Below are 12,461 nucleotides of genomic sequence, written 5' to 3'. Positions count from 1 at the left end.
AGACACTACGCTGGGCTTCTCAGGCGGCAAAGGCTGGGTCCTGACTATCCTTATGCATGCTCAAGGCTCCTTGGTGTAAGAACTTCCCTATTTAGTGAGACTAGTCCTTCCTAGCCTCCAAAAATAATCTGCAAACAATCTTTACCGGGAACACTTCGTGGGAGGTCTCCTGGTTTACAAGTGTCTTACCATACATAATGAGGTTTCGATGCTTGTTTTGTGGTTTCCTCAAGCAAATTCTGAGCTATATACTGTATGACTGATTAGCCTGACGCATGCGCCCGGCGTCTTAGGCCTTTCCGCCTTGGCCTTTTTCCCACGGAGAGGAAACCGTTGGGGGTAGAGGTATACAGCTTTGCTGTGAAAATAAATGAAAATTTTGTAGTGAAAGACAGATTAATAAAGTAAAAGGGCGATGAATTCACTTAGTTGGATTTGCCTGCCCTGAGTAGCCACCAGTGCCACAGTGGAGAGAGAGAACCCACTCAAAAATGCGCCACACCGTAGCCGCGCCTCCTCGGAGTGTGCAGCCCTGTTACGTCACTTCAATAATCAGATAATAGCATGAATTGCATTTTTAAAGCATTTAAACTCCTCCTCGAAATGTTACCATCATGTTACGGGGGCGTCGCCAGAATTCATGTCACCCGAGTTTCGCTCAATCTCACACCTTCTGGAATAGCACCCCTGCTCCGAAATTATTCTAAGGCTACCAACAAGGGAAAAAGGAGAAAACTGAGCCAGTGCTTCTCTTGCCATTCCATACTTTATTCATATTTTTATGTGGTATTACTGTCGCCAGGCTTCCCTGCACAGCCCAAACACTTGACGTGGGTGAAGCTGGCCTTGGGAGAACGAGGCCACGACCATGGGTAAGGTGTATTCTTTGAAGAAGGATGGCAGCGGCGGGGGCGTGTGCAGTCTCAGCGTCGCTATTAGCGCCATGTGGAAGAAAGAGTGCTGATCATCCTGCAGGTATCCACAGCGGTCCTGTTCTGCGGCGGTGCCGTACTTGGTCTCCACCTGCGAGCCGGGGACCCTGCTATGTTAAGAATCCATTCGATTCTGAAGGGCTGCGCTACCTTCCTGGTATTTAAGCTCTTTACTGGACCCCGAAACAGCGGCTGATTTCTGGCTTTTTATGACTTGTAAGAAGTCAGGACTGGAATACGCGGAGCGTTTTTCGAGAATAAAAAGGTTGCTTTTGTAAATCTTACAGCCTGCCAGTGGTATACCTTCACCTCAATGGACTCTTAAGAACTCATTATGACCGATTTCATTCTGTGAACCTTAATGACCAATGAATCGGTATAAACCAGCGAATCTGCATTACGATCATGGTGAGTCAACGAACGCCGGTTCATTTGCCGATATTTTGGTAATTCCAATTACAATGGCTTCGTGAATACGCAATAAAACTTACAAGGACACACACACACCAATCTATCCAATCCAATTCTATCCAATAAGACAAACATGCACCTGTTCGTTTTTCTCCTGCATGGCAGCGCATGCATGGCAGCATCCGCTGCCCATGCATCCGCTGCCCATGCATGGCAGCGGATGGAAATTCCCCACCATTTGCAAATTCAGAATTGAGTACGTAATTGCGAATAGTTAATGTTACTCGCGGTGATCTTGAGTCCTATTGGCGGGTAACTGCCGCGTATTTTGTAGCATGATAGTTTCAAAGGAGGGTTACAGCGGTTTCCTCTAACGATTATCCTCCGTTGATGCCGACTTTTTTTTTTCCTGTATAGGGGAACTGTGTAATGTTCACAACTTGACTAGGATGACAAATAATTATGACAAGTACAAGAAACTCGGAGTAGTATTAGGTTCGCCTATAAGCAGTCAGTGCTCAAATATTAGTTGTGGGAACAGTTTTTACTACGAAACATTTCGTTCACAGCATTCGCGGCAGGTTGGAAATGTCACAAGGAGTTTTCAATCGTGCATATAAAAAATGAGCGCAACCCTACCCAAAAACTCGGCTTTATAAAATTACGGTATCACAATAAAGCCTGCAGCGTTGCCCTTAGACGCCCTTACTCGCAATACATCGGCTTCGCTGTTTCATTCCCGATGTGGCAAATGCACGCCTTCCCGGTGATATATGTAATCATTGAGGTTAAAAAACGTGCGGTGAATTTTCTTTCCCCTGATTTGTCACGTGACCGTCGTTTATTCAATACGATGGAGTGTAGTTGCACAGCTCCAGAGAGCCGCTTTCCTGTCCGCGGGTTTCCCATCAAAAATTTAGAAAGTTGCCCACAAACATAACACAACCAGCGGTCCATACGCTACCGCACGACTCGCGAATACCTGGAATAGCTTATACATTTAAGCAAATGGACCGCCCTTATTCTCCTTACATTTCTCCACGGTAACTTGGGGAGTATTAGGCCTGGAAGAAAAGGGGTGGTCCTAACCACCGCACCGCGCATGCTATGAAGGAAACGACGTAGCTCCGTGTTTTCAATGCTCTTACCGGTTTTGATTGACCAGGTGCCATGTTTTGCAGCACCACGGTGAAGCTCAGTGCCGACTCGTCTACAGAAAGTCGTAACTGAGGTGGGAACAAATTTTTATGCCCAGTGTTTGGCTTGAACAACTAGGATACAATATATCGGAGGGTTGATTTGGTACATCCAGGGATATTCCAACTAGAAGAAAAATCAGTCGACAGCGTCGCGTAGCCACCGTTGACGGAGTGTGTAGCACCCAGCCTTTCTCAGGCTGTCGTGGCCACTTGCATCCGCTTCTATAATGGCTCATGTCACTTGCCCGGCTTTCACGTAACAAGTATGGTGAAGGTTGGCTGTTACATCTCGTTCCTGGCCCTCTAGCTTCGCCCAATCTCGATACAGAAATCAGTCGCCCGACATCACTTGGATCGCATCTCCCCGCTCCTGGCCCTGTGCGCTATGAATCCGCCTGTTCCGAAGACCCATGCTCCCAGCCTATGACCCGCTGACACCATTCAAGAGCAGCCTAGAGCAGCCGACATCACCAGCCTTGACGTGGCCCTATGACGGCGTGGTTACCTGCCTTGTGCACCGAAGTGTATCCGTGCCTTGGACGTTTCTCGTTGCATTGGTGCGCATCGCGTTTTGGGGGCCAGTGCTTAGCGAGTCCATCATCACCACCTGTGGCTCCAAGCACATCTCCACCCCCTTTATCCCCTCATGTGGCGTCCTCAGCGCACCCACCCATTTCCAGCGGCCTCGACAAGGACGGTATCCTTCAGTGAAATGGCTACCAAGAAAAATAGATTTTCTAGCGCCAAGCTGAGACATTCCTAACAATGACGACAAAATTTGTTACTCAGCCTTCCTCGAGCTACCAAGAACCCTTTCTAAATAGATCGCATTGCCCCCCATCACGGCTCGTGTCACTTCACCTGCCACCACGTTACAATCGATTTGCAAAGGTAGGGAAGCGAACTAACGGAGACGTAGTCGATGCAGGAGCCGTTCAGCGCCCCCGAGCGCAGGTTCATCTCTACGAAGGAGACGATCAGGCCCGTGGCGTACTTGGTGAACAGCTTCATGGTGCACCCGTACTCGTGGCGACCGCTGACGTCCCGGAACTGCGTGGCGGTCATGATGGCCGCCGACTTTATCTGCGTCGCGTTCCACAGCTCCCGCTGGTTCTCCTTGTTGTCGCAGTGCTCGTTCAGAGACACTGCGGTGAAGGTGCACCGTGAGCTTGAGAGCCCGCAATACCTTTCTCGAATTACTTCAACACGAAGAAATTTTCCCGTCTCTGCCAGATGACTGACTCTGGCGCTCAAAAAACAGATCGCTTCTTAAACACAAGGTTTATGTATGAAGTCCCCAGAACAGCTGTCATGGCTCCCAGGTGCCGCCATTAGTCAGGGCCAAAAATTCTAAGGCATGTTTCACGCAAGGTGTAAGCACAAAAGCGAAAAAACCCAGTGGTCTTTTAATTAAGAATATCGGCTAGGCTAGCTGTTACTATACAGAAAACGACAAAAAACACGCTTTAAATGACGTGGCCAGTTAAAAGAAAACCCAAACAATAAAATTATTCAGGCTGTGCAGGCCACAAAAAGCAATTGGTCCCCACCGCAATCCCTTATCATTTAGCACCAATCGGCTTATTATACCGATAACCCAAGTGTTCGAAAACCGGCGTTTGGTCCTCACGAAGGGATTAGTAGGATCTTGATATAGCAGCTCAGCCCGTTTCCTGGGGACCACGGGATCAACGTTAACATCAAAAGTTCAACGTCGTGCGAACTAGATACATTTGCAGCTGCATAAATGGCCGCTAAGCTCCATATATTTGTTCTTCAAGTACATCATTAGCTTTCAAAACCTTCAGCGTACAGACAAATTTATCCGAATAGTCAGCGACGCCTCTGGACCTTTGGTAGTTATCACAAACGGTAAAGTACAGAAAGTGTGCGAAAGCTACCCCAGTCTTATGAAGAATACCCGGCGTAAGTTCCTCACCCAATTTGTCTTATGCCGGGTTGGCCGGCTCCACCAGGGATTCAGCAATGGGGAACACCAGTGCGACGAGCAGGGTCCGCGGCGCCACGTCTTTCTTCTTCTTCTTCATCTTCTGCACTCAAAGCTGCCAGGCATGCGTTCGGGCGCAACACTTGCAATCAGCGCGTCGCAAACGAGACACGTGATCTAACCGGGTTATGAGTTGATCATTTGGAAGTTGTCGCCCAAATTCTGCTTTAGTTTGAATGTCACAGCCTTAAATTGGTCCATTAAGTACGAAAGTCCTGACCTGATGTCTGAGCTGTTCTGAGTCGGCTGTTTTCTGCCGGCCGAAGCAAGAACCTCCATTGCAAGAACAAGCAAGAACCTGTGCTTGTTTCCAAGAACGCCCATGGAAACAAGCACAGCTGTGGCTGTCCATAGGGAGATCGCGACGCTGGTCCGGGCTCGGCCGCACCGCGTTTTACGGCGGCGAGCCTCACCCAGTCCCGGTGCAGTGCCATTCCTGTTTCTGGACCCCAGCCCGACCGGCTCAGCCCTCAAAGCCAATCCTTTTCCCAAGGTTACGGATCCGTTCTGCCGAGTTCTCTTACCTAAATTGGTCTATCGGCTAGAGAAGTACTTCTATCGACAAAGCAGTACTTCAACTTTCCGGAGGGGAATATAGAATTAAGGTAAAGAAATTCAATTTCAATTAAACTTATAAAATTTGAGTCCGGAGGGAAGTCACCTTAGGACCGCCACATGCTCCTGCATTGCGCATTCATGGCGCAACTTTTCTCTGTGGTACTAGATGGCTTAAGGGGGACTTTGTAAATTAATACTGGCCTGCGACTTAGGAAACCTCGATAACAGGTTCACACAACAGAATCCGCAATGCGATTAATGTAGAATGTAATGTAAGGCAATGTAATACCACGTTGTGAGTGTCAACATAAGCGTCAACAGAAGTTACAAACAAAAAAAGCAAAACAAAATGCCAACTCAGCGAGTATTCGGGCAAAACAATATACCCACAGCATACCGGACACATGAACTCTACAGTGATCATTAAAGCAGCGGTCAAAAGCTCTCCGCCGTTCAAAGCTTGCTATATTTCACTGCGATGGCCTGATGGTGGCGGAAGGGTTTTAAAACGTTTACTCCTTTTATAGAATTAACCGTCGGTTCTCCTTCTACTGTATGTTCAGTTAGACATAAAATTGAGAACGCTTGGTTTGTTGATCTAACAGGGAGCTGTTACTCTACTCTACTCTATCTCATTCTACTCTAGGTCATTCGTCATGCAGGGGTAAGAGTAGGTTTCTAGACCCGCCGGCGGCCCCTAACGTTAGGTCTTAGAACGGCCGGCGATGGCGCAGGGGTTTCGCAGGGGTAGGTTGCTTTCCTTTTCACTGGAGGAGGGAGCCTCCTACCGCTGACTTTTAATTGCCGATGTCTTCGCTCGAACCGTAGAATTTGCGCGGATGCCGCGCTGCCGATCTCTGGCGGTCGTCCGCCTACGTTTTAGCCGACACAAGAGAACCACGGCACTGCTGTTTCACTAGATTTCACACTGGCTGGAACGGGGTTTAATTTCTAAGTGCGAATGCACTTCTTAAGCGACCCTGAATCACGCGTCCACCGCCGTCCGTCCATCCGCACCACATACCCACTTAGGGCGATTGGCCAAGAAGAGTTTTTAAGTGAGAAAGCGACCCCACCACATACCCACTTAGGGCGATTGGCCAAGAAGAGTTCCTTCGCTACCCATTCGGCATATCTTCGTGATACTAACCACTTCCTACGGGAAATTAACAACATAAAAATCCCTGATGGCGCCTTCCTCGTAACTATAGATGTAACTTCTCTGTACACAAATATACCTCACCGAGATGGGATTGAAGCCCTGGTTGAATCCTATAGCATACATCGGGATCACGAGGCGCCAAGCCCACAAGTCATTGAAACTTTGACCAGGCTAGTGTGGAAATAAATAGCTTTTAATTCCACAATCAGTATTATCTTAAGCGACCCTGAATCACGCGTCCACCGCCGTCCGTCCGTCCGCACCACATACCCACATAGGGCGATTGGCCAAGAAGAGTTTTTAAGTGCGAACGCGACCCCACCACATACTCACTTAGGGCGATTGGCCAAGAAGAGTTCCTTCGCATCACCCGTGCATTCGCACTTCCCCATGCTCCCCTTCGGGGAAATGCGGGTGAATTTTTTGTACTTGCTTTGGCAAGGGCGTGGTTTATTTGTAGTGTTTTGTCTTCCATTTAATCTTCCACAGTTGAATTTTCGTTGCCATGCGTGTGCCCGCTTCCTCTAAGAGCTTGACAAAAACTTACAGTGCAGATAAAGAACAAATTCGTTACGTTTTACTTTTTCTTCATCTCTGAACCAATTGGCTGGCTCAGAAACAAGTGTTGCTAAACTGTAGTGGACGGTCGGTGCACCGGTTTGCCACGAAGGCGACATTTTCATAAGCACGCTCAAAAACATTTCGAGGCTCTTTAAACAACTTACTATTTCAAATAATGGTAAAATTAATGAAATCAGAGTCTCTATTGAGTTTCCAACCAAATACTAACATTGTTGTTAACTACCAACTCGGCTTGCAGAATAGTAGGCGCAACCGTTTCGACAAAAAAAAAGCTTTACATCCTTTTTCCTTAGCTTTAACACAGCCTGTTTTATTTTCCACTTATATAATAGCACATCATTCTTTGTGTTTTTATGGCACTGTGTTCGAATATACGGCCGCTGAAACGTTTCAGTAACCATGAAACTAATGCAAGCACATGGTATAATGGCGGCCCATGACTACACAGACGGCCTGCATGCGAGCCACACAGACGCTAGCGTCATATTATTCTCTAGTGTATATAGTAAAGCACTCTAAGGCTAGCAGGCACGGGAAAATCTAAAAAGTAATTTATCACTTTTTAGGAAATAAATTAAAAACACACGAATACTACCTTTCCACGTTTAAGCAGTACAATAACTCAAGTGTCGTCTCCGCCGATAATAACTGTGAACCAAAGGATCTTGCAGCCGCGTGCTCAGATCCGTAGCAAGAACAACTGCCCCTTAATGGTTGTTTTCTGCGAATACTGCGGTGTCAAAGTAACAAAAATCACAGGGTTGGGAATATACATAATTACTGCAAAGGACCCTATTGCTTTTCATTGTTTAGGCAGTTCCTTGTGATCTTCAGATGCCTGGAATGGTTCCCTGCTTGACATGACCAGTTTTCTCTATCCCCGTACATGTATTGTAAATTGATTTTCGACTAATGTGGATCACTGGTGAGTGTACGCCAGTGTAAAACGAAACCAGTGAAACGGCATGGGCCCTTTTCAGTCTCTGTGAATTAGAAATAGACGACATGACCGGCATAGTAGACGGTCTCTGCTTCCTATAAGCCGAGGCTCTCCTCGAAGGTCTTGTCGGCGTATGCGTGTTACAACTGCTGGGCCGGGGGGCAACTGGAAACAAGTGATTCACGGGCGATTATCTAAGACAAACGAACGCTACACCTACTGCACGACGCGGCAAACGCGGTAAGAAGAACAAATAAAGTATTATCGCTCCAATAGCACTCGTCGGCTGTCGGTTTGTGCGTGTGGCGAAAGGGAACGAGCTTTTGCCATCAGCACCAAGGTAAACAAAAGCTTGAATACACAAAGAAACAAACAGGAAGATAAAGAACTTGACCGAAGGTTCCGTGACTCGATTTGCAAACAAAATGCACGCGCTCTTGCATGCCGAGCGCAAGCCTCCCGGCTATTTTTAGTTGGCACTTGCAGGAAAGTGCCGTCACGCTCACGCACAATGTGAAGGCACCTAAAAGGTGGTCGTCGTGTCCGTCACCCATCGGAGGCCTATGTGAATTTCGCACAGAGACTTGCCGTAGTATCTCAGTGGCTACGGCGTCGGGCTCCTGGTCCAAGCTACACTCGCATCGATCCCGGTTGCGGTGAATGCTTTTCAAATGCAGGCGAAAAGTAAAAACGCGCGTGTGTGCACCATTTCGGCGAACGGTAAAAGATCGCGAGGCGGGCGAAATTTATTTGCGGCTGACCCGCCGCGGTGGCTCAGTGGCTAAGGCATTGCACTGCTCAGCACGAGGTCGCGGGTTCGATTCCGATGGAAGGCACATCGTCAATTTCTAGCGATGCTTTTTCGTGCTTTGCCTCCATGAAGAATACGGAACTCCTGTGCGGGAACGTACGGTCGGGTTCCGGTGCAGTAATTATGTGACGTACTGAAGTGTTGACTGTCGCTTGAGGGAAATTTTATAATCGCGTAAAAGAAGAGATTACGTGTTAGGCTTCATTGAGTTAGTATAACCAATGGTCCTCGCAGCCTTGAGGGGCTCTGGCGGCGACTTTTCTGATGGAGGCGAAAAGCAGAAACGCCCGTGCGCACGAGATTTCGGCGCACGTTAAAGACCCCTAGGTGGTCAAAATCAATCCGGCGCGCCTCATCACCTGCGTTGCGTCGGCGCGTTAAACCCTACAATCAATCAATCAATCAATCAATCAATCAATCAATCAGTCAACTATTTGCGGCCAGCCGCCGTAGTCCAGGTGCAGCTTGGGCGCATTAAAGGACATAATCTAAGCTAATTTTGCACAGCTACGCAAACACAAGCATACCCAGGTCGTTGGGTGTTTGGGGGAAAATTTTAGGCGCCGTTCCTGCCGTAAAGTAGCTGCTGGCTGGCCGTCAGACGGCGCCACTGACGATTCTGCGCGCTAAAAGATACAGCGTTGCATAAGCCGCAATTCCCTGTTCATGACTCTGCTGACAAATGCTATTGTACCTAAGCCTTCTGTCAGTCGTGGACTACTTAGTTGTAGATATTACAAGTTGATCGCAACACAAGAGAATCAGCGAGCGCCACGTCATATGTACAGTAGGATAAGCGATGGCAGATTACATCACCGCTTGCGTGATTTACTGCCTGGCGAACACGAAACGTGACCGATTAGTCGGTGTTGATGGGGGCGCTACCGTCACATTTAAGAGGAGCTGATGAGCCCAGCTGTACACAAGCGGTTACTAGCGGACAGCCAGCGGCTGTGTGCGCCAAAATAACGTTTCAGCACGAGGCGCCTCATTCACGTGAGTTGCTGAGCTTTCTTTTACAGCCCAACATTCATTTGTAACAGCCATCATTGCAACTTATGCATTTCGTATTCGGCTATTGCACCACACGCGCATGCAATCCCGATGGAATGAATGCTCAAGGGCCTCCAAAAGTCCGCAAGTTCAAGTATGTTTTAAATAATAAGATGGGAACGCATAAAGCCCACATTATTGGCGCTGTAGACATCAATGGTGAATAATTCTTCACCGAATCCTTCAGGCAATTTGCAGTTCAAACGATGTCATTCGAATACATTATTTCAGCAAGTACATTAAAAATCATACAGCGGTCTACGGTATCATTTAAAATAGCGGGAACGACCACTGAAATTGTGTAATTAGGGCACGCTTACTACATAAAAATTTGGTTGTGTCCATGCGAATCTAGATGTTGAGCACCGAATGTAGCTGCAAGACATTTTGCCACTCGCACTCGAGCTCTCATGCCGTCTTAATGACGAGGGGCTGCAGACTTCAGAGTTAAAACGCCGATGCAGTTGACGTTTGTTTTGACGGTGCATATGTCCCAGCAAAGCAGTATTTTGTAGCTAGGACTCTACTAGCCATAACAAGTAGAGCTCCGGAACTCCGTATTTTAAACAAGTCGTTGTAATTTAGCGAACTTTTAAACTAAACATTTTATTGCAGTATTTTCTATCTCACCAGGTTTTGGGATTGTTGTCTTTGCGTTTTTTTTTTTCTATTTTGGACATGCGTCAGCACTTAATGGGCTTTTGAAACATCTGGGGGTTGTTATTGCTCTAAATCCACGGAAATATAAAACGGGTTCATGAAAAGTTCTCACTCACGAAATATGCGCAATCCCAACCATCGATGATATATGTTGTCCCGGTTCAAATAAGCTCGCAGAGGGCAGTAAAAATAACATGAATGAAAAATCGTCCACGCATAGAAAACAACTCCAATAAAGTCGCATGCTTCCATTTCGCCTTGTGGACTTGCCTTCATTAGAGCCGTTTTACTTCGGTACTAACGCACAGAGGACGACTCAGGACGAATTGCTGACGCCTCAGTGCGCAATGGAACGGAAGATGATAGGTGTAACATGACGGGACAAGAAGAGAGCGGAGTGGGGCAGGGAACAAACGCTTGTTAAGGACATATTAGTAGAAATTAAGAAAAATAAATGGACGTGGGCAGGGCATGTAATGTGAAGGCAAGGTAACCGTTGGTCATTGATGGTAACCGAGTGGATCCGTAGAGAAGGCAAGCGCTGCAGGGGGCGGCAGAAAGTTAGATTGCAAGATTAGATCAAGAAGTTGGCGGGAATAAATTGGTCGCAGTTAGCACAGGACCGGAGTAATTGGAGAATAGTGGGAGAGGCCTTTGCCCTGCAGTGGGCGTAGATAGGCTGACGATAATGATGATGATAATGATGATGATGAACTCACAGAACGTACTTAATGCCGTGCACATGTTCTGTGATCATGCATTGTAAGTATTGTATCGGTAGGCGATCATCCGGATACTGTAGCACCAGGCGGGTTATATTTCCCGAGAGCGGTCCCGGCAAAGTACCGGCGGTTTCCCCGGTTTAGACCGGCTGCCTTGTTTGTGGGGACGTCCAAAGTCGCCGCATATACACGGGTTATATGGTGCGAAAATGGGCACGCAAATGATGCGTGCTACGTTTCCTGACAGCATCCTGTGCCCTGTGGAATGACGATGCGCTTCTAGACTTGCTGGGCTGCTCTTCTTTCCAAAAGCACAAAGCAAGCCTCTGTGAAGCTCAAAAATATACACTATAGGACTAGGACATGCGCTACGTCGTTTGGCATGTTCCGAATGACGGCTGGCTGCGATACTGCTTGCGCTGTACTAGTATGCAGAATCATGTTTACTCTTTCCTGAAACGTTTTTGAATGCATTTCATTGGGTAGCCTAACCCCTCCCCCCCCCCCCCTCTCGGTATTTCATCACAGGTCAGAATGCCAGAAATTTGGATGCTCAATTCCCCGCATTCGCGGCTATAGACCGTGTCGCGGGTGCGACGCAAGAAGGCAGCCAGACAGCCGGTCATCCGTTCGCTGTGCTGATCAGGACCAAACTACCCCGAGCACGAGACGCGAGCTATAACCCGTACCCGCGTGCCCGTGCAGCGCTGTGTCTTTTATTAATTCTCCGGTCCCCCTCCTACCCCCAGTACGCGGGCGTACGTGGCAGGGGGGCGTACCGTTCACTTTTATCGTGCGGTCCTGTGGGCATCGAGTAAGGGGTCTGATGACATAAGATGGCCATGAAATCAAAATTCAAGTGTGGTTTATCAAAGAAACTGCTGTATCCTGATAGGAATGATAACATTTTTATCGCAGAACACCAAACAAGTAATCGGAAGAAAACATATGAAGCAGTAGCGACTCCGGAGCCACTTTTCAGCGACGTCTTTGACATAACAGAATTTTGTTTATAATATGACATTGGCAGCCGTCGATCAAAGCCACGTCCATGAAGAATGACTGGACGATTGGATTCGGTCGTTTTCTTCCATTTGGCAGTATCACTTGAATGATAACCTGCAGCTAACCCACAGATAACGACATTTTGGTGCTGGCATTTTTTACGTCACTCCACTCCAAACCCCATCATAGTGCGAAAACTGGATATTTCAACATTTCTTGCGTTTTTGTGCCAAGAAACGTCTTTCTTGGCTGGAATAAAGCTAAGATAGTTACCAAAATCTAGTTTTGTTAAACTGAACACAGCTGTATTTTGTCTTAATGACCCATTTAAAGCACGCCTTCGGGGACGTGCCGCTTAGATAAATCCGTCAACCAAATCTAACATTATCTTGCGCTGCAGCACGTGCCCTTAAGCACA

The 12,461-nt window shown here is 47.5% G+C and overlaps 1 protein-coding gene across 1 annotated transcript in view; it reads right to left on the bottom strand.

Moving 5' to 3' along the window:
* Positions 1-789: 789 nt before the first annotated feature.
* Positions 790-12,461, bottom strand: part of LOC144164935 (uncharacterized) — a 66,029-nt gene continuing 54,357 nt past the window's right edge. Inside the window, exons 2-4 of the mRNA XM_077695160.1 lie at positions 4,482-4,605; positions 3,452-3,687; positions 790-1,023 (exon numbers count right to left, since the gene is read on the bottom strand). Coding sequence (XP_077551286.1) covers positions 790-1,023; positions 3,452-3,607 — 390 coding nt within the window. The 5' untranslated portion in view covers positions 3,608-3,687; positions 4,482-4,605. The remainder of the gene's footprint in view (positions 1,024-3,451; positions 3,688-4,481; positions 4,606-12,461) is intronic.

This window comes from Haemaphysalis longicornis, unplaced genomic scaffold (assembly GCF_048455015.1).
Source record: "Haemaphysalis longicornis isolate Haplotype H1 unplaced genomic scaffold, Haemaphysalis longicornis Haplotype H1 scaffold_14, whole genome shotgun sequence".
Lineage (NCBI taxonomy): Eukaryota > Metazoa > Arthropoda > Arachnida > Ixodida > Ixodidae > Haemaphysalis > Haemaphysalis longicornis.
This window is presented reverse-complemented; position numbering and strand designations above follow the sequence as displayed.